At 44.9% G+C, this 23817-nt stretch overlaps 1 protein-coding gene across 1 annotated transcript; it reads right to left on the reverse strand.

The window, feature by feature from the left end:
* Positions 1-2042: 2042 nt before the first annotated feature.
* Positions 2043-7229, reverse strand: LOC143363314 (uncharacterized). Its single transcript, XM_076803921.1, has 5 exons — positions 6921-7229; positions 3796-6770; positions 3341-3621; positions 2501-3289; positions 2043-2401 (listed from the first exon to the last, which is right to left on the reverse strand). Exons 1-5 carry the CDS (start codon positions 7227-7229, stop codon positions 2043-2045), a joined length of 4713 nt encoding a protein of 1570 aa, XP_076660036.1.
* Between the last annotated feature and the right edge of the window lie 16588 nt (positions 7230-23817).

Below are 23817 nucleotides of genomic sequence, written 5' to 3' on the forward strand. Positions count from 1 at the left end.
AGAGGATAGGATCAGATAGAGGATAGGATAGGATAGAGGATAGGATAGGATAGAGGATAGGATAGGATAGAGGATAGGATAGGATAGAGGATAGGATAGGATAGAGGATAGGATAGAGGATAGGATAGGATAGGATAGAGGATAGGATAGGATAGAGGATAGGATAGGATAGAGGATAGGATAGGATAGAGGATAGGATAGGATAGAGGATAGGATAGGATAGGATAGAGGATAGGATAGGATAGATGATATTATAGGAAAGAGGATAGGATACGATAGAGGATACGATATTATAGAGAATAGGATAGGATAGAGTATCGGATAGGATAAGACAGAGGATAGGATAGGGGATTGGATAGGATATAGGGCAGGAGACGATAGAGGATAGTATAGGATAGAGGATAGGATAGGATAGAGGATAGGATAGGGGATTGGATAGGATAGAGGATAGGAGACGATGGAGGATAGGATAGGATGTAGGATTGGATAGGATAGAGGATAGGATAGGATAGAGGATAGGGTAGGGGATTGGATAGGATAGAGGACAGGAGACGATGGAGGATAGGATAGGATAGAGGATAGGATAGAGGATTGGTTAGTATATAGGATAGGAGAGGATACAGGACAGGATAGGATGGAGGATAGGATAGGATAGAGGACAGGATAGGATAGAGGATATGCTAGGATAGAGGATAGGATAGGATAGAGGATAGGATAGGATTGAGGATAGGATAGAGGATTGGTTAGTATAAAGGATAGGAGAGGATAGAGGATATGATAGGATTGAGTATAGGATAGGATAGATGATAGGATATGATAGAGGATAGGATAGGATAGAGGATAGGATAGGATAGAGGATAGGATAGGATAGAGGATAGGATAGGATAGGATTGAGGATAGGATAGGATAGAGGATAGGACAGGATTGGGGATTGGATAGGATAGAGGACAGGAGACGATAGAAGATAGGATAGGGGATTGGATAGGATAGAGGGCAGGAGACGATAGAGATTGGATAGGATAGATGATATTATAGGATAGAGGATAGGATAGGATAGAGGATAGGATAGGGGATTGGATAGGATAGAGGATTGGAGACGATGGAGGATAGGATAGGATGTAGGATTGGATAGGATAGAGGATAGGATAGGATAGAGGATAGGGTAGGGGATTGGATAGGATAGAGGATAGGAGACGATGGACGATAGGATAGGATAGAGGATAGGATAGAGGATTGGTTAGTATATAGGATAGGAGAGGATACAGGACAGGATAGGATGGAGGATAGGATAGGATAGAGGACAGGATAGGATAGAGGATATGCTAGGATAGAGGATAGGATAGGATAGAGGATAGGATAGGATAGAATATAGGATAGGATAGAGGATAGGATAGGATAGAGGATACGATAGGATAGAGTATAGAATAGGAAAGAGCATAGGATAGGATAAGATTGAGGATAGGATAGGATAGAGGATAGGAGAGGATAGAGGATAGGTTGGGGATTGGATAGGATAGAGGACAGGTGTTTTGGGTCTTCGTTGGGTTCCGTAACGTTGGAACCTTTAACTTACGATCGCGAAATGTTTGAGAAATAAAGTCGGAATTTGTGGGAGAGCTAATCGATTTATTCGTGTTATCACTGCGGTTCTCGGAAAGGAGAGCGAGGGCTCGACGGATTGCCGTGTATATTGACGGGGCTCTCTCCCCTCGCCGCGCACCCCGAACTACTCGGTCCGCCCGAAGTGTGCGGGGAGAGAGAGAGACGAACCGCGACGACGGCCGAGTCCTCAATACAAACAAAGTTCGGCAGTCGCTAATTTGCCGTGTGTGCGTGCGGACGCACAGCGGCACCGACCAGCTGATTGCTCGAACATACCGCCCGCCTCGTTGTCGGGTCGGCAACGAAATAGTACAATGGTTTTCGGATGTTATACAGAGAAGTGAACAGAGTGAACAGAGTGAACGAAGTGAGCTACAGATATTTACAATCATTTACAATATGTACAATGTGCGTCTAAACACCGCCCGCCGTGAAGGGAGTCACGTTTCCTCGCCGGTGGAATGCTCGGAGGAAATGAGCGGTACAAGGCGCTGGATGGCTCTGGTGGTAGTACGGGTAGCGGTCTTCACGACAGCCACACGCACTCGTCCGTCGGATCCCCGATGCACCTCGACGACTCGTCCGAGAGGCCATTTCGTAGGCGGCGCGAGATCGTCCTTCAGGAGCATGACCGCTCCGACGGCAAGATTCTCCCGTGCCCTTTGCCATTTCGGAAGAGTCTGCAGCTGGCTCAGGTATTCGGTACGCCACCGCTGCCAGAAACCTTCCAGAAGTCTGGATACAAGGTTCCATCTCCGTCGGCCTGCGTCGTACGTGATTTCGTCACCCGGTTCTGGAACTGCGCACAAAGAGCAAGCGTTAACCAGATGGTTTGGCGTGAGGAAGGGAGGATCATTTGGATCGTCGGACAAGGCGGAGAGGGGTCGAGAGTTCATACAAGCTTCCACTTGACACAGCAAGGTGGAAAGCTCCTCGAAGGTGAGCTGTTGTTCCCCTATTGTGCGTCGTAGATGCCTCTTCGCGGATTTCACGGCCGCTTCCCACAGACCGCCGAAATGAGGAGAATACGGCGGTATGAACCTCCATTCCGTTCCGTCGGCGGCCAGCAATTCCGCCGTTTCCTTGTAAAAGGTCGATGCAGCGTTGAACATGCGCTTCAGAAGCTGATCGGCACCTCTGAACGTCGTAGCGTTGTCACTCAGCATCTGGTGACATCTTCCGCGTCTAGCTACGAAGCGTTTGAAAGCTGCGATGAAGGAGGCAGAGGACAAATCGGACACGACATCTAAGTGGACCGCCTTCGTGCACAGGCACACGAAAACGACGACGTATCCCTTGGTGGTCCGCTGTCCCCTTGCTCTCGTCATGAGCATCGGAATCGGACCAGCATAATCGACTCCGCTGACCGAGAATGCCCTTGCTGGTTGCACTCGCTGAGCAGGCAGCATTCCCATTTGCTGGTTGCTGGTGCGCCCTTGGAGCCGAGTGCAGGTAACGCAGCCTTTTACGACCCGTTTCACCAGCGTCTTGTCTCGCGGAATCCAGTGGCGGAGCCTGAGCGTCGCCCGCGTCAAGTTCACTCCCCCATGGAGCGTCCGAAGGTGAGCTGACCGGATCAGCAATGGTGCCAACGGAGACTGTCGGTCGACTATCACAGGATGTCTCTGGTCGAATGAAACTGCTGCGTGGTCCAGTCGTCCTCCCACTCGTAAGACACCTTGACGATCTATAATCGGCCGAAGAGAAACAAGGGTCGAGGTCGATTTGATTATCTTACCCTTCTCCATTTCCGCGAGTTCGTCGCCAAAGTCGTCAGCTTGGCTCATTCGGTGGACGCTCACCCACGCCTCGTCGATCTCAGTGGCTGTCAGGAACCCGTGCTGCGGTGTACCGATGGATCGAGCGTTGTTTGCGAATCGTCGCATATACGCGGTCACTCGGACCAGCCTCAACGCTGACGAGAATCGGAGAGGGTCCCAGGACGATTCGAAGACGGCTCGCAGACTGGGATGGTCGCCGGACTTCGTCTTCCTTGCCATCGTCGTCGTCACCGTCACTCTGCGCTCCGGGGCCTCGCTCTCGTCGACGTCACATGCGCCAGGCCAATCCTCCTGAGGCCCTGACAACCACGAGGGACCGCTCCACCAGAGGTCATCGTCGACCAGTACCTGCGCTGAAATCCCACGCGTGGCAAGGTCCGCAGGATTTTCGTCTGTCCTCGCGTGTCGCCACTCAACGTCCGGTATCAGGCGCTGGATCTCGGCCACCCTATGCGCCACGAACGGTTTCCACCTGGAAGCATGAGACCTCACCCAGGCTAGGACGACCGATGCATCGGTCCACGCATGCATAGTCACGCTGTGAGGCCGCATCGAATCTCCTACTGCTCTCAGCAATCGGGCCAGCAGTAGAGCACCGCACAGCTCCAGCCTGGGAATGCTCTGTGGTTTGGTTGGAGCGACCTTGGTCTTCGCCATCAGTAAGTGAGTCTCGGCCCTTGCACCGGTAACTGGCACCCTTATGAAGACGGCTGCGGAGTATGCCCTTTCTGACGCGTCGCTGAATCCGTGCAGCTCTATATTGTCGCTGGTCGCCGCACGATAGCCAATCCATCTCGGAACTGTGATTCGATCGGTCCTCTCCATCTCGAATCGAAGTTGCTTCCATCGCTCGGAAAACAGCTCAGACAGCGGCTCGTCCCACAACAATCCGGACAACCAGAGGTCCTGCAGCAGGATCTTCGCAGCAATGCTGATCGGAGACAGCCACCCCAATGGATCGAAAAGCCTGGCCGTCTCAGACAAAACCGATCGTTTGGTCCATGGTTGACCTGATGTGGCAGTCCTGAGCTTCGGAGCCGCAAGAGACAGAGTGTCGTTCGCCGTGCTCCATTTGAGTCCCAGCGCTCCTGCCTCTTGGTGACCCTGCAACAATTGAATGAGACCGGAGCTCGACGACAAATAATTGGTCGCCCACTTATCCAGCGGGAATCCGCCCGCCGTCAGGATGTCCGTGAGTTGACGTCGAGCCTCCTCGGTGTCGTCGATGTCATCTCCTCCGGCCAGAATGTCATCGACATACGAATTCGCTCGGAGAATCGCTGCACCCCGCGGAAATCGAGCCTTCTCGTCGTCGGCAAGTTGATGCAGTACTCTCGAGGCGAGGTACGGAGCCGACGTCGTGCCGTAGGTCACCGTCGTCAAACGGAAGTCCCGTACTTCCTCGCTTGGATCGTTCCTCCAGACGATCCTCTGCCAGTCTCTGTCCTCTGGGTGCACCTTGATCTGGCGAAACATTTTTACAATGTCCGTCGAAAAGGCATGCCGATGGAATCGCCACCTCGTTATTACGGCCCAGAGGTCAGTTTGGAGCTTCGGTCCGGCGGCCAGGTAATCGTTAATGGCACTGCCTCTGCCTGAAACGTAGGAACCATTAAAAACTACTCTTATTTTGTTTCCAGATGGTTTTTCCCGCCACACGGCGTGATGCGGAAGGTAATTCTCCCCCCCGCCAGTCGAGTGCCGCGAGACGAACTCCATGTGCCCGAGCCGTTCGTACTCCTCCAGAAATTCGGAGTATTTCTGTCGGAGCGTCTCGTCCCTTTCTCGTCTCCTTTCGGACGATAAGAGCAAGCGCACTGCAGCCGATCGCGGAACTCCGACATCGGTGCCTGGGGTGGCAACGAACGGTAAGCGCACAACGTAGCGTCCATCCTGATCTCTGCGGTGCGTATCCTTGAAGTACTTTTCGCATGCTTCGTCCTGAGGCGTGCTTATTGCACTAGTTGGTACTTCTTCCAGCTCCCAGAACCTCTGCCAATCGTCTCGGAGGTCTCGTGCAGGCTGAACCAGCAAGGATCGCACCCGAGGTCCAGCGCTGTGGTCCGTTGTGGATGAGGTTGTGCCCATCGGCGCCCAGCCGAAGGGCGTTCGAACAATTGGAGGAGTGCCCATTGGTCCGATTCGATTCTCGAGGAGGAGGTGACCACACGCATCTGCCCCGAGAAGTAATTCCACCCTGTTCGGAGAGCGGAAGTCCTCGTCGGCCAACGGAAGTCCGTGGAGGTGAGTCCACTTCTCGTCGTTAATTTCTACCGCTGGAGTCGGAGCGGTAATTTTTCGCGTCACCAGCGCGTTTAACGCGAGTCGGAACTTGGAGTCGCGACTAGACGCGAGTAACACGGACACTTCGTGACGTACCGTGCCCACGCTTATCTCCTGGTATCCGGTCAAATGAACCTCCACGTTCCGGCGCGGAAGACGTAACGCTTGCACGACATCGTCCGTCACGAATGACATTTCGGACCCGGGGTCGAGTAACGCGCGAGCGGAGACACTGCGACCGTTCGGGGACTTCAACTGGACGCGCGCGGTGGCCAGTAAAACAACGCGATTCGACCTGAACGTGTTCACCGAACTTGTGCTTGGCTGCGCGGGAGCTTCGCTCTTCCGGAACGCCTCGTGAAGCGAGGTGTGGTGATGACCGCCGCACACCATACACCGGTAGGAAGACGTGCACGCCGCGAGCAAGTGGGTTCCCGAGAAACACGAAACGCACAGTTTATTTCGGTACACAAATTCCTTGCGTTCCGACGCGCTAAAGGTTTTCAACTGACCGCAGTGCCCTAGCTGGTGATTGTCCGAACACAGCGGGCACTTCCGAACGTTGCTGGCCTTCGCGGATGGCCCTTTGGTCATTTGCACGGTCATGGCCGTCCTTTGTTCGGGTTTTCGCGTCTCCTCTCGCTTGGTCGGTGTTGACGAACACATCGGCTCTTGGGTCGAGGCCAAGGCATGGATGCGTGATTCGAGGAAATCTCGAATCTCCACGAAGGACGGCATGATCGTCGGGTCCGGGAACATCTTCTCCCAGTCCAGGCGCGTCGTCGAGTCCAGCTTCCTGACGAGGAGTGTCACGAACCAGTCGTCCCATGTGTCGACTGGTTTTTTAAGCGCGGCCAGAGCATCTCGAGCTTGGCAGAACTCGTCGAGGACTCTGGTCAATTCCTCCGTCGAAGCTCGTTTTACTGCCGGGCAGTCCAAAAGTCTTCCGAGGTGAGCGGTGGTCAGAACACGGATGCCTCCATAACGACGTTCGAGTGCCGCCCACGCCGTCGAATAGTTCGCATCCGTCAGGGATGTACGCGCGATAACCTTCGCAGCCGCGCCGGTGAGGCTCGCCTTCAAATATTGTAGGCGTTGGACGTCCTGCAATCGTTTGGAGTTATGAATCGTAGCGCGAAACGAATCGCGAAACTCCTCCCACCGTAGGAGATCGCCCGAAAACTTCTCGATGGTCAGGGTCGGCAGTTTGGGTCCGGCGTTGCACTCGTGAGACTCGGCTTGAGCCGGAGTTGCTGAGGCGGCGGGCTTCAGGTTTTCTAGCCTCTCCACCAATTCAGAGGAGTTCTGGATGTAGGCTTCCTCGACTTCGTCATATAGGCCTCTCTTCCTGTAGTTACTGGCGGCGTAATCTGGCATCGGTCTCATAGCGTTATGATTTGCGGTGAAGTTGCGCCAGTAACTCTCCAGCAACTCGATTCTTTTCTGCAATACGACCGCGGAGAGTTTCGCTGCCCCCAATTTGTCGGTATTGATGATGCAGTTCTTGATGCGGCCAGCGATCTCCTCCTGAGCGACCACTACATCGCTGAACGTTTGCGGCATTGTTTCGGCAGTTAAAATTCAAAACGAAACGTGAAAACAAACTGATCGAGACGCGAAAGACAAAGGACTTTACGCGTATCGCGGTAAACACCTTGCCTCGGTCGGTTCGAGAGCGGTTGGTGTCCCGGTGGAAGGTCACGGAATTTTCGAATCCGTAACGGTTCGCCACGCGGTCTAAGTACCGTTTTTCGAGAACGGTCTCACGAATTCTGTTCGAAGAATTCACTTGCTCCTTTCCTTTCAGGTGCTTCCTGATTGTCTGCGACGGAGCCTCGGAAGATGCTCGATGCACTCGCGGATCACTCGAGGAGACAACGGAAGCGCACAACAGAACTCGCGGTGATGCACAGAATTCTTCGTAATTCTGCGGTGGATCGAGTGGAATAGAGAAATCGGCACACTCTATTCCCGGGTTTCGGCACCAAATGTTTTGGGTCTTCGTTGGGTTCCGTAACGTTGGAACCTTTAACTTACGATCGCGAAATGTTTGAGAAATAAAGTCGGAATTTGTGGGAGAGCTAATCGATTTATTCGTGTTATCACTGCGGTTCTCGGAAAGGAGAGCGAGGGCTCGACGGATTGCCGTGTATATTGACGGGGCTCTCTCCCCTCGCCGCGCACCCCGAACTACTCGGTCCGCCCGAAGTGTGCGGGGAGAGAGAGAGACGAACCGCGACGACGGCCGAGTCCTCAATACAAACAAAGTTCGGCAGTCGCTAATTTGCCGTGTGTGCGTGCGGACGCACAGCGGCACCGACCAGCTGATTGCTCGAACAACAGGAGACGATAGAAGATAAGATAGGGGATTGGATAGAATAGAGGGCAGGTGACGATAGAGGATAAGATAGGGGATTTGCTAGGATAGAGGACAGGGGACGATAGAGATTGGATAGGATAGAGGATAGGATAGGATAGAGTATAGGATAGGATAGATGATATTATAGGATAGAGGATAGAATATGATAGAGGTTACGATATTATAGAGGATACGATAGGATAGAGGATAGGATAGGGGATTGGAGAGGGTAGAGGACAGGACACGATAGAGGATAAGATAGGGGATTTGATAGAATAGAGGACAGGAGATGATCGAGAGTAGGATATGATAGAGGATAGGATAGGATAGAGGATAGGATAGGGGATTGGATAGGATAGAGGATAGGAGACGATGGGGGATAGGATAGGATGTAGGATTGGATAGGATAGAGGATATGATAGGATAGAGGATATTGTAGGGGATTGGATAGGATAGAGGATAGGAGACGATGGAGGATAGGATAGGAGAGAGGATAGGATAGGATAGAGGGTAGGTTAGGATAGAGGATAGGATAGGATAGAGGATAGGATAGGAAAGAGGATAGGATAGGATAGAGGATAGGTTAGGATAGAGGATAGGATAGGATAGAGGATAGGATAGGATAGAGTATAGAATAGGATAGAGCATAGGATAGGATAGGATTGAGGGTAGGATAGGATAGAGGATAGGATAGGATAGAGGATAGGATAGGGGATTGGATAGGATAGAGGACAGGAGACGATAGAAGATAAGATAGGGGATTGGATAGGATACAGGATAGGATAGCATAGAGGATAGGATAGGATAGAGGATAGGATAGGATAGAGGATAGGATAGGATAGAGGATAGGATAGGATAGAGGATAGGATAGGATAGAGGATAGGATAGGATAGAGGATAGGATAGGATAGAGGATAGGATAGGATAGAGGATAGGATAGGATAGAGGATAGGATAGGATAGAGGATAGGATAGGATAGAGGATAGGATAGAGGATTGGTTAGTATAAAGGATAGGAGAGGATAGAGGATAGGATAGGATTGAGGATAGGATAGGATAGAGGATAGGATAGGATATAGGATAGGATAGGATAGAGCATAGGATAGGATAGGATTGAGGGTAGGATAGAGGATAGGATAGGATAGAGGATAGGATAGGGGATTGGATAGGATAGAGGATAGGATAGGATAGAGGATAGGATAGGATAGAGGATAGGATAGGATAGAGGATAGGATAGGATAGAGGATAGGATAGGATAGAGGATAGGATAGGATTGAGGATAGGATAGGATAGAGGATAGGATAGGATATAGGATAGGATAGGATAGAGCATAGGATAGGATAGGATTGAGGGTAGGATAGAGGATAGGATAGGATAGAGGATAGGATAGGGGATTGGATAGGATAGATGACAGGAGACGATAGAAGATAGGATAGGGGATTGGATAGGATAGAGGAAAGGAGACGATAGAGATTGGATAGGATAGATGATATTATAGGAAAGAGGATAGGATATGATAGAGAATTCGAAATTATAGAGGATAGGACAGGATAGAGGATAGGATAGGATAGAAGATAGGATAGGATACAGGATAGGATAGGATAGAGGATAGGTTAGGATAGAGGATAGGATAGGATAGAGGATAGGATAGGATAGAGGATAGGATAGGATAGAGGATGGGATTGGATAGAGTATAGAATAGGATAGAGCATAGGATAGGATAGGATAGTGGATAGGATAGGATAGAGCAGACGATAGAGGATAGGATAGGATCGAGGATAGGATAGGGGATTGGATAGGATAGAGGATAGGAGACGATGGAGGATAGGATAGGATAGAGGATAGGATAGGATAGAGGATTGGATAGTATAAAGGATAGGTGAGGATAGAGAATAGGATAGCATTGAGGATAGGATAGGATAGTGGATAGGATAGGATAGAGCAGACGATAGAGGATAGGATAGGATAGAGGATAGGGTAGGAGATTGGATAGGATAGTGGATAGGATAGGATAGAGCAGACGATGGAGGATAGGATAGGATAGAGGATAGGGTAGGAGATTGGATAGGATAGAGGATAGGATAGGGTAGATGATATTATAGGCAAGAGGATAGGGTAGGAGATTGGATAGGATAGAGGATAGGATAGGGTAGATGATATTATAGGCAAGAGGATAGGATGTGATAGAGGATACGATATTATAGAGGATAGGATAGGATAGAGAATAGGATAGGATAGAGGATAGGTTAGGATAGAGTATAGGATAGGATAGAGGATAGGATAGGATAGAGGATAGGATAGGATAGAGGATAGGATAGGATAGAGGATAGGATAGGATAGAGGACAGGATAGGATAGAGGACAGGATAGGATAGAGGATTGGATAGGATAGAGGATATGATAGGATAGCGGGTAGGATATAATGGAGTGTAGGTTAGGAATGAGGATAGGATAGGGTTCAGGATAGGATAGGATAGAGAATAGGATAGGATAGAGGATAGGTTAGGATATAATGGAGTATAGGATAGGAATGAGGATAGGATAGCGTTGAGGATAGGATAGGATAGAGGATAGGATAGGATAGAGGATAGGATAGGATAGAGGATAGGATAGGATAGAGGATAGGATAGAGGATAGGATAGGATAGAGGATAGGACAGAGGATTGGATAGGATAGAGGATATTATAGGATAGAGGATATTATAGGATAGAGGATATGATAGGATAGCGGATAGGATATAATGGAGTATAGGATAGGAATGAGGATAGGATAGCGTTGAGGATAGGATAGAATAGAGGATAGGATAGGATAGAGGGTAGGTTAGGATAGAGGATAGGATAGGATAGAGGATAGGATAGGAAAGAGGATAGGATAGGATAGAGGATAGGTTAGGATAGAGGATAGGATAGGATAGAGGATAGTATAGGATAGAGTATAGAAAAGGATAGAGCATAGGATAGGATAGGATTGAGGGTAGGATAGGATAGAGGATAGGATAGGATAGAGGATAGGATAGGGGATTGGATAGGATAGAGGACAGCAGACGATAGAAGATAAGATAGGGGATTGGATAGGATAGAGGATAGGATAGGATAGAGGATAGGATAGGGGATTGGATAGGCGAGAGGATAGGAGACGATGGAGGATAGGATAGGATAGAGGATAGGATAGGATAGAGGATTGGATAGTATAAAGGATAGGTGAGGATAGAGAATAGGATAGCATTGAGGAGAGGATAGGATAGTGGATAGGATAGGATAGAGCAGACGATAGAGGATAGGATAGGATAGAGGATAGGGTAGGAGATTGGATAGGATAGAGGATACGATAGGGTAGATGATATCATAGGCAAGAGGATAGGATATGATAGAGGATACGATATTATAGAGGATAGGATAGGATAGAGAATAGGATAGGATAGAGGATAGGTTAGGATAGAGTATAGGATAGGATAGAGGATAGGATACCATAGAGGATAGGATAGGATAGAGGATAGGTTAGGATAGAGGATAGGATAGGATAGAGGATAGGATAGGATAGAGGATGGGATAGGATAGAGTATAGAATAGGATAGAGCATAGGATAGGATAGGTTTGAGGGTAGGATAGGATAGAGGATAGGACAGGATAGAGGATAGGATAGGGGATTGGATAGGATAGAAGACAGGAGACGATAGAAGATAAGATAGGGGATTGGATAGGATAGAGGAAAGGAGACGATAGAGATTGGATAGGATAGGTGATATAATAGGAACGAGGATAGGATATGATAGAGGATACGATATTATAGAGGATAGGACAGGATAGAGGATAGGATAGGATAGAGGATAGGATAGGATAGAGGATAGGATAGGATAGAGGATAGGATAGAGGATAGGATAGGATAGAGGATAGGATAGAGGATTGGATAGGATAGAGGATATTATAGGATAGAGGATATTATAGGATAGAGGATATTATAGGATAGAGGATATGATAGGATAGCGGATAGGATATAATGGAGTATAGGATAGGAATGAGGATAGGATAGCGTTGAGGATAGGATAGGATAGAGGATAGGATAGGATAGAGGGTAGGTTAGGATAGAGGATAGGATAGGATAGAGGATAGGATAGGAAAGAGGATAGGATAGGATAGAGGATAGGTTAGGATAGAGGATTGGATAGTATAAAGGATAGGTGAGGATAGAGAATAGGATAGCATTGAGGATAGGATAGGATAGTGGATAGGATAGGATAGAGCAGACGATAGAGGATAGGATAGGATAGGATAGAGGATAGGATAGGATAGCGGATAGGATAGGATAGAGGATAGGATAGGATAGAGGATAGGATAGGATAGAGGATAGGATAGGATAGAGGATAGGATAGGATAGAGGATAGGATAGGATAGAGGATAGGATAGGATAGAGGATAGGATAGGATAGAGGATAGGATAGCATAGAGGATAGGATAGGATAGAGGATAGGATAGGATAGAGGATAGGATAGGATAGAGGATAGGATAGGATAGAGGATAGGATAGGATAGAGGATAGGATAGAGGATAGGATAGGATAGAGGATAGGATAGGATAGAGGATAGGATAGGATAGAGGATAGGATAGGATAGAGGATAGGATAGGATAGAAGATTGGATAGGATGGAGGATAGGATAGGATAGAGGATAGGATAGGATAGAGGATAGGATAGGATAGAGGATAGGATAGGATAGAGGATAGGATAGAGGATTGGTTAGTATAAAGGATAGGAGAGGATAGAGGATAGGTTAGGATTGAGGATAGGATAGGATAGAGGATAGGATGGGATAGAGGATAGGATAGGATAGAGCATAGGATAGGATAGGATTGAGGGTAGGATAGAGGATAGGATAGGATAGAGGATAGGATAGGGGATTGGATAGGATAGATGACAGGAGACGATAGAAGATAGGATAGGGGATTGGATAGGATAGAGGAAAGGATAGAGGATTGGTTAGTATAAAGGATAGGAGAGGATAGAGGATAGGATAGGATAGAGGATAGGATAGAGGATAGGATAGAGGATAGGATAGAGGATAGGATAGGATAGAGGATATGATAGAGGATAGGATAGAGGATTGGATAGGATAGAGGATATTTTAGGATAGAGGATATGATACGATAGCGGATAGGATATAATGGAGTATAGGATAGTAATGAGGATAGGATAGCGTTGAGGATAGGATAGGATAGAGGATAGGATAGGATAGAGGATAGGTTAGGATAGAAGATAGGGTAGGATAGAGGATAGGATAGGATAGAGGATAGGATAGGACAGAGGATAGGATAGGATAGAGGATATGATAGGATAGCGGATAGGATGTAATGGAGTATAGGATAGGAATGAGGATAGGATAGCGTTGAGGATAGGACAGGATATAGGATAGGATAGGATAGAGGATAGGTTAGGATAGAGGATAGGATACGATAGAGGATAGGATAGGATAGAGGATAGGATAGGATAGAGTATAGAATAGGATAGTGCATAGGATAGGATAGGATTGAGGGTAGGATAGGATAGAGGATAGGATAGGATAGAGGATAGGATAGGGGATTGGATAGGATAGAGGACAGGAGACGATAGAAGATAAGATAGGGGATTGGATAGGATAGAGGAAAGGAGACGATAGAGATTGGATAGGATAGATGATATTATAGGAAAGAGGATAGGATATTGTAGGAAGAAGATCTTTATTGTTTGACGGTTTTACAAATTCTGGTGTTACGCTGTTCACGCTCAAACATCAGGTTGTTATAAACAAATCGATCGTCGGCTTGTAATGACAACCGGTTACCAGTGAAACGAGCAGACGAGACAAACGGATGAATGTCAGATCGTCCCAGCTGACTGCCGACGATCGATCGTCACCTACATTAATGTATATATATGTAACAAACTCGGATAGGATAGGATATGATAGAGGATACGATATTATAGAGGATAGGACAGGATAGAGGATAGGATAGGATGGAGGATAGGATAGGATAGAGGATAGGATAGGGGATTGGATAGGATAGAGGATAGGAGACGATGGAGGATAGGATAGGATAGAGGATAGGATAGGATAGAGGATTGGATACTATAAAGGATAGGTGAGGATAGAGAATAGGATAGCATTGAGCATAGGATAGGATAGTGGATAGGATAGGATAGAGCAGACGATAGAGGATAGGATAGGATAGAGGATAGGGTAGGGGATTGGATAGGATAGAGGATAGGATAGGGTAGATGATATTATAGGCAAAAGGATAGGATATGATAGAGGATACGATATTATAGAGGATAGGATAGGATAGAGGATATGATAGAGGATAGGATAGAGGATTGGATAGGATAGAGGATATTTTAGGATAGAGGATATGATACGATAGCGGATAGGATATAATGGAGTATAGGATAGTAATGAGGATAGGATAGCGTTGAGGATAGGATAGGATAGAGGATAGGATAGGATAGAGGATAGGTTAGGATAGAAGATAGGGTAGGATAGAGGATAGGATAGGATAGAGGATAGGATAGGATAGAGGATAGGATAGGATAGAGGATATGATAGGATAGCGGATAGGATGTAATGGAGTATAGGATAGGAATGAGGATAGGATAGCGTTGAGGATAGGATAGGATATAGGATAGGATAGGATAGAGGATAGGTTAGGATAGAGGATAGGATACGATAGAGGATAGGATAGGATAGAGGATAGGATAGGATAGAGTATAGAATAGGATAGTGCATAGGATAGGATAGGATTGAGGGTAGGATAGGATAGAGGATAGGATAGGATAGAGGATAGGATAGGGGATTGGATAGGATAGAGGACAGGAGACGATAGAAGATAAGATAGGGGATTGGATAGGATAGAGGAAAGGAGACGATAGAGATTGGATAGGATAGATGATATTATAGGAAAGAGGATAGGATATTGTAGGAAGAAGATCTTTATTGTTTGACGGTTTTACAAATTCTGGTGTTACGCTGTTCACGCTCAAACATCAGGTTGTTATAAACAAATCGATCGTCGGCTTGTAATGACAACCGGTTACCAGTGAAACGAGCAGTCGAGACAAACGGATGAATGTCAGATCGTCCCAGCTGACTGCCGACGATCGATCGTCACCAACATTAATGTATATATATGTAACAAACTCCTACAGTTCGGCCAATCCTGACCATGATGACCGTCCTCGGTCATCGATGCATCTTAAAGAACTTTACGCAGGACTACAGAGTAACTATATGCAAATGTAAAATTAAAACTTGAATAAACGGAATATATAATCGTGCACAAAGTAGAATAATACAGAATAATTAAACAATACGCAGCTGACGCAAATGCAACGCAATAATACTATACAAACTTATTTTATATAATTAAACAATACACAGATGACGCAAATACAACGTAATAATACCATACAAACTTATCTTCTATTCAGTATCGTTCTCGGTTACGGTTCCCGATCGGATCCAAAATTTCATCTGATCAGGGCCAACAACTCCCGTAAATGGTACACGCGATACTTGGTGCCCTTCAACATCTGTTATGATATATCTGTCTTTGTCTAATATTTTTTTAATCTCATACGGGCCTTTAAATTTTGGTAATAATTTTTTATTTATACCCGGTGTGGTATCTATGTTGCGAATTACTACATAATCGCCAACTTGATACGCAGTCGGTTTTTTGTGTTTCTTATTGTATATACGTTCGTTAGTTTGTTGAACTTTAACCATTTTTTTAGCTGCTTCCCTGCGAGTTGTCGAAAGGTCTCTTTTTTCATTGTTTAAAATTTCTAGTGCTTCTCGTACTTTATGCAATACAATGCCTTTTTGATTCATACCAAATAATAACTGGGATGGGCTCTTGCCTGTTGACCGACAAACAGTATTATTTATCCCATATTCTACTTTGTCGACAACTCGGTCCCATTTTCCCGTAGTTTCCGTTAATTTTGCCAACATTGGTGCTATTACTCTGTTAAATCGCTCAATCTGGCCATTCGCACGTGGGGTTCCTATTGCGATTAATATTTGTTCTATTTCGTTATTCGCTAAAAACTTTTTAAATAAATTTGAGGTAAAAGACGTACCTCGGTCACTAATTAGTCGTCTTGGTTTACTATAAGCTCTAAAATATTCCGTTAAGTGTTTTATAACTTCTTCCGATTTTGTTGTTTTACAAGGATATAACCTTATAAATTTAGTAAAACCATCTACTACTGTTAAAATAAATTTATAACTATTTTTGCACTTTTCTAGTGGGCCGAAATGATCTATATGTATTGTTTGGAATGGTAAGTCGCCTTTCCCTAGACTGTGCAAAAATCCCTCTTGTTTACCACTGTTTGGAGAAAATTCAATACATTTCAGACAATTGCTGATGTACTGTTTAATTTTTTTACGCATTTGTGGGAACCAATATACCTGACTAATATTGTTAAATACTTTTTCAAACCCTAAATGCCCTAAATCGTCGTGGCTTGTTTTAATAACGTTATTTTCTAAGCACGCAGGTACGTAAAATAATAATCTGTTGTTGTCAATTTTCCTATATACTAAACCGTCTCGTAACTCATAATACTTTTCTTCGCTTACCTCTAATCTATTCTTAATTTCTTGAATTGTGCGGTCTTGGTGTTGTTTAATTGCCAATATTTCTTCTAAGGTATTTGGTTCTAGTATTAAAATTGTGTTGTACCGACTTAGTGCGTCTACATGTGACATTTTACTCCCGCTACGATGTTCGATTGTAAAATCGTAATTTTGTAAAAACATTGCCCAACGTGATATTCGTGGATTAACGTTCTGTTTGTTAAGGGTTAATCTGAAGCTGTCGCAGTCTGTGATTATCTTAAACGCAATCCCTGATAAATAAACATGAAATCTTTTAATCGCATACACTGCCGCTAAACATTCGAGTTCGAAACTATGATATTTCCCTTCTTGGGCGGTCGTCCTTTTACTAAAATAAAAAACAGGACGAAAGACTTTATTAGTTTGTTTTTGTAGTAAAATTGCTCCAAATCCACTGTTACTAGCGTCGCAGTGGAGTTCTGTATCTAGTTTTGGAGAGTAAATTGCCAAAACGGGATCATTTGTTAGACGTTGTTTCAACGTCAGAAATGCCTGGTTTTGTTCTGGGCCAAAATGAAAAATTGCATTTTTTCGTAGTAAATCATACAGGGGTCTCGCAATTAGTGAGAAATCTTTAATAAATCGGCGGAAATAGCTTGCTAGACCTACAAAACGTTGTATTTCTTTTATATTTCTCGGTGTTGGATAATTGACCACGGATTCGATATTTTCTTTCGCCGGCGCGATATCGTTGTCAGATATCGAATATCCCAAATATGTTATTTGACGATATAAAAATGAACATTTATCTAATCTAAATCGTAAATTAAACTTTCTCGCTAAATGAAATATTTCTCGTAAAATATCCAAATGTTCGTCCACCGTTCCCGTAGCTATCAAAAAATCGTCTAAATAAAGTAATAGTTTATTCCGCCTAAGTAAATCACTAAAGACTTCGTTCAAAAATCTTTGAAAAATACGAGGTGCATTGGTCAGTCCAAATGGCATTTTGAGATACTCGTATTGACCTAAAGGTGTAATGAACGATGTATATTTTACAGACGTTTCAGCGACTTTTACGTGGTGAAAACCGTTTTTAAGATCTAATTTCGTGTAATATTTCTTGTCTCTAAGTTGGTCTAAACAATCGTCTATAAGTGGTACTGGAAAGTTGTCTCTGATAGTATGTTTGTTTAATTCACGATAATCAATGCACAAGCGGATTTCTCCATTCTTTTTTCTGACCAACACAATTGGACTAGCATAAGGGGAATTACTGGGCCTAATGGTGCCCTCTCTTAACAAATCGTCAAGGATTATACGTAGTTTTTCCTTGTCTGCAAAAGCTAGTCGACGCGGCCGAAAGCTAATTGGATGCTCGGTTTTTAACGAAATAACTGCTTCGACAGTATTCGGGTATTGCTCATTGTCGCCTACGTGAACGTCGTTGCAAAAATAAATTTCCTTGAGTTTCCTCTCTATACTAATATCTAATTCTGGATCAACATTTAATTGGTCGCTCGCGGAATTTGGACTTTCAAGATAATCAATTTTAAGAATTTGTTTGAAAAAAAATTCTTTGTCCGATTCCTCGGACTCTCTTTCCTTTACCTTGATTTCCGCGGAACTCCCTAACTTAATCTCAATCGTTGGCGACCGAATAAAATCTCTACCTAATAATGCGAAGTGTGACATAGTTGTATCTGGTACGACAAAAAGTGTAATTGGAACGTGTGCATCGTTAATACAAATTTCGGTTGTAAATTCACCAAGGATATTAACTGGTGAATAATTTACGCCATAAAATTTATTATTAACCGGCCGCTCGAAACAAAAATTAGACGGTAACGCATCTCTTCTGATTAAACTAACGGGCGAACCTGAATCGATAATTGCCACGGTGGAAACGTAGGAGGTCGCTCCGCTGCTGTCCTGGGCTGTGCAAGAAAACGGCACGCTGAACGGGGTTTCCGGAGGACAGGGTTGGACCAAGTGCGTTGTCGTCCCTGGTTGCGTAGTCGAAGTCATCGCCGAGGCAGGGGCCTGTTGCTTTCGCTGTAACTGGGCTGGTAATGTCTGTTGCGGACAATCCTTTGCCCGGTGTGACTTTTCCCCGCATCTGAAACAAGAACCCCATTCCCGCCTTGGTTTGGTGCAGTCCTTCTTCCAATGCCCTGATTCGTTGCAGTTGAAACACCGCACGATCTTCTCCTGCGCGGAGTCCCTGGAGGTACGATCGTGAACGCCGGTGTCCCTCGTCGTCACCAACCTCCCTGGAATCGGCCGTTTCGGATCCTCGAGCTCCCGAACTCTCCTCAATGATAATTTTCGAAACGTATCGAGAAGTTCATCTGCCGTCTCCAAGCGCTGCATACGTGCCTGGTCTCTAAGTTGAGGGTCTGGAATTCCGTCGATCACCAGATCCACCAATTCTTCCGGATCCACCAAAATGTTGTTCGCCAACGTAATTTTGTCATGGAAGTAGTCAGGAAACGACTCATTCTTTTGCCACACACGGTTTTCAAACTCTCTTCTCACGGCTAATTTGTCTAACCGATGGTCAAACATCTTCCGTATTTCTTCCAGCAAGAGTGATGCGGACAATTCTAACAGGCTTGGTTTAGAATGGAACCATTTCAAAGCTTTTCCTCGTAGGCGCAACGTAATTATGGTTACTGTTGCACAATCGTCCAGGCTGTACATCGTTCTGAGTCGCTCTACATGTTGTTTCCAAATTTTGAACGTATTTTCCGCGCCCGAAAATTCACATAGTAAATCAGCGATTGTTCTGATGCTTGTCGTAGGCCTGACGGTAACGCTACTCCCCGTAGAACGCGTCGGTGTGGTTAATTCTCTCTCTCGTCTTAATAAGTCCAATTAGCGTAGATAAAAATCGCGTTCCTGGCGAAGAATCTCTATCTCTCTTTCCTGAGAGACGTATTTGTATCTGTCTCGTAATTCTCTTGAATAGCGTTTTCGATGTTCGGGTCAGCCTCGATCAAGCGGGCAACTAATTCGGCTTTCGAGCCTGAGACCATCATATCCCTGGATCTGAGAAGTTCCTTGAGCTCAACGATGGTTAGATTGGTCAAATTCCTCCTATTTTCTGACATCGCGAGTCACCAATTTTCAAAGCGCACAGAATCGATATCAAACGAAAGTCCAAAAGTTCACGATCACAACCGCCACTAAATCACCTCTCACACCAAAGATACGATACCAAACTCTCCGAAATTCAATAGTCGCGAACAAAATTTACGAAATTTCACGCAAATCTTTCGTATCCCACTTCTGAGATTTGTAGGAAGAAGATCTTTATTGTTTGACGGTTTTACAAATTCTGGTGTTACGCTGTTCACGCTCAAACATCAGGTTGTTATAAACAAATCGATCGTCGGCTTGTAATGACAACCGGTTACCAGTGAAACGAGCAGACGAGACAAACGGATGAATGTCAGATCATCCCAGCTGACTGCCGACGATCGATCGTCACCAACATTAATGTATATATATGTAACAAACTCGGATAGGATAGGATATGATAGAGGATACGATATTATAGAGGATAGGACAGGATAGAGGATAGGATAGGATGGAGGATAGGATAGGATAGAGGATAGGATAGGGGATTGGATAGGATAGAGGATAGGAGACGATGGAGGATAGGATAGGATAGAGGATAGGATAGGATAGAGGATTGGATACTATAAAGGATAGGTGAGGATAGAGAATAGGATAGCATTGAGCATAGGATAGGATAGTGGATAGGATAGGATAGAGCAGACGATAGAGGATAGGATAGGATAGAGGATAGGGTAGGGGATTGGATAGGATAGAGGATAGGATAGGGTAGATGATATTATAGGCAAAAGGATAGGATATGATAGAGGATACGATATTATAGAGGATAGGATAGGATAGAGGATAGGATAGGATAGAGGATAGGATAGGATAGAGGATAGGATAGGATAGAGGATAGGATAGGATAGAGGATAGGATAGGATAGAGGATAGGATAGGATAGAGGATACGATAGGATAGGATAGAGGATACGATAGGATAGGATAGAGGATACGATAGGATAGGATAGAGGGTAGGATAGGATAGAGGAGAGGATAGGATAGATGATATTATAGGATAGAGGATAGAATATGATAGAGGATACGATATTATACAGGATACGATAGGATAGAGGATTGGATAGGGGATTGGATAGGATAGAGGATAGGAGACGATAGAGGATAGGATAGGATAGAGAATAGGATAGGATAGATGATATTATAGGCAAGAGGATAGGATATGATAGAGGATACGATATTATAGAGGATAGGATAGGATAGAGGATAGGATAGGCTAGAGGATAGGATCAGATAGAGGATAGGATAGGATAGAGGATAGGATAGGATAGAGGATAGGATAGGATACAGGATAGGATAGGGGATTTGCTAGGATAGAGGACAGGGGACGATAGAGATTGGATAGGATAGATGATATTATAGGATAGAGGATAGGATAGGATAGAGAATAGGATAGGGGATTGGATAGGATAGAGGATAGGAGACGATGGAAGATAGGATAGGATGTAGGATTGGATAGGATAGAGGATAGGATACGATAGAGGATAGGATAGGTTAGAGGATAGGATAGGCTAGAGGATAGGATAGGATAGAGGATAGGATAGGGTAGAGGATAGGATAGGATAGAGGATAGGATAGGATAGAGGATAGGATAGGCAAGAGGATAGGATATGATAGAGGATACGATATTATAGAGGATAGGATAGGATAGAGGATAGGATAGGCTAGAGGATAGGATCAGATAGAGGATAGGATAGCATAGAGGATAGGATAGGATAGAGGATAGGATAGGATAGAGGATAGGATAGGATAGAGGATAGGATAGGATAGAGGATAGGATAGGATAGAGGATAGGATAGGATAGAGGATAGGATAGGATAGAGGATAGGATAGGATAGAGGATAGGATAGGATAGAGTATCGGATAGGATAGGACAGAGGATAGGATAGGGGATTGGATAGGATAGAGTACAGGAGACGATAAAGGATAGTATAGGATAGAGGATAGGATAGGATAGATGATATTATAGGAAAGAGGATAGAATATGATATAGGATACGATATTATAGAGTATAGGATAGGATAGAGGATAGGATCGGATAGAGGATAGGATAGGGGATTGGATAGGATAGAGGATAGGAGACGATGGAGGATAGGACAGGATGTAGGATTGGATAGGATAGAGGATAGGATAGGATAGAGGATAGGGTAGGGGATTGTATAGGATAGAGGATAGGAGACGATGGACGATAGGATAGGATAGAGGATAGGATAGAGGATTGGTTAGTATATAGGATAGGAGAGGATACAGGACAGGATAGGATTGAGGATAGGATAGGATAGAGGATAGGATATAATAGAGGATATGCTAGGATAGAGGATAGGATAGGATAGAGGATAGGATAGGATAGAGGATAGGATAGGATAGAGGATAGGATAGGATAGAGGATAGGATAGGATAGAGGATAGGATAGGATAGAGTATAGAATAGGAAAGAGCATAGGATAGGACAGGAATGAGGATAGGATAGGATAGAGGATAGGATAGGATAGAGGATAGGTTGGGGATTTGATAGGATAGAGGACAGGAGACGATAGAAGATAAGATAGGGTATTGGATAGGATAGAGGGCAGGTGACGATAGAGGATAAGATAGGGGATTTGCTAGGATAGAGGACAGGGGACGATAGAGATTGGATAGGATAGATGATATTATAGGATAGAGGATAGGATAGGATAGAGAATAGGATAGGGGATTGGATAGGATAGAGGATAGGATAGGATAGAGGATAGGATAGGATAGAGGATAGGACAGGATAGAGGATAGGATAGCATAGCGGATAGGATAGGATGTAGGATTGGATAGGATAGAGGATAGGATGCGATAGAGGATAGAATAGGAAAGAGCATAGGATAGGATAGGATAGAGGATAGGATAGGATAGAGGATAGGATAGCATAGCGGATAGGATAGGATGTAGGATTGGATAGGATAGAGGATAGGATAGGGGATTGGATAGGATAGAGGATAGGAGACGATGGAGGATAGGATAGGATAGAGGATAGGATAGGATAGAGGATTGGATACTATAAAGGATAGGTGAGGATAGAGAATAGGATAGCATTGAGCATAGGATAGGATAGTGGATAGGATAGGATAGAGCAGACGATAGAGGATAGGATAGGATAGAGGATAGGGTAGGGGATTGGATAGGATAGAGGATAGGATAGGGTAGATGATATTATAGGCAAAAGGATAGGATATGATAGAGGATACGATATTATAGAGGATAGGATAGGATAGAGGATAGGATAGGATAGAGGATAGGATAGGATAGAGGATAGGATAGGATAGAGGATAGGATAGGATAGAGGATAGGATAGGATAGAGGATAGGATAGGATAGAGGATAGGATAGGATAGAGGATACGATAGGATAGGATAGAGGATACGATAGGATAGGATAGAGGATACGATAGGATAGGATAGAGGGTAGGATAGGATAGAGGAGAGGATAGGATAGATGATATTATAGGATAGAGGATAGAATATGATAGAGGATACGATATTATACAGGATACGATAGGATAGAGGATTGGATAGGGGATTGGATAGGATAGAGGATAGGAGACGATAGAGGATAGGATAGGATAGAGAATAGGATAGGATAGATGATATTATAGGCAAGAGGATAGGATATGATAGAGGATACGATATTATAGAGGATAGGATAGGATAGAGGATAGGATAGGCTAGAGGATAGGATCAGATAGAGGATAGGATAGGATAGAGGATAGGATAGGATAGAGGATAGGATAGGATACAGGATAGGATAGGGGATTGGATAGGATAGAGGATAGGAGACGATGGGGGATAGGATAGGATGTAGGATTGGATAGGATAGAGGATATGATAGGATAAAGGATAGGGTAGGGGATTGGATAGGGTAGAGGATAGGATAGGAGAGAGGATAGGATAGGATAGAGGATTGGTTAGTATAAAGGATAGGAGAGGATAGAGGATATGATAGGATTGAGGATAGGATAGGATAGAGGATAGGATATGATAGAGGAAAGGATAGGATAGAGGATAGGATAGGATAGAGGATAGGATAGGATAGAGGATAGGATAGGA

This window comes from Halictus rubicundus, unplaced genomic scaffold, assembly GCF_050948215.1.
Source record: "Halictus rubicundus isolate RS-2024b unplaced genomic scaffold, iyHalRubi1_principal scaffold0031, whole genome shotgun sequence".
NCBI classification, from domain to species: Eukaryota; Metazoa; Arthropoda; class Insecta; order Hymenoptera; family Halictidae; genus Halictus; species Halictus rubicundus.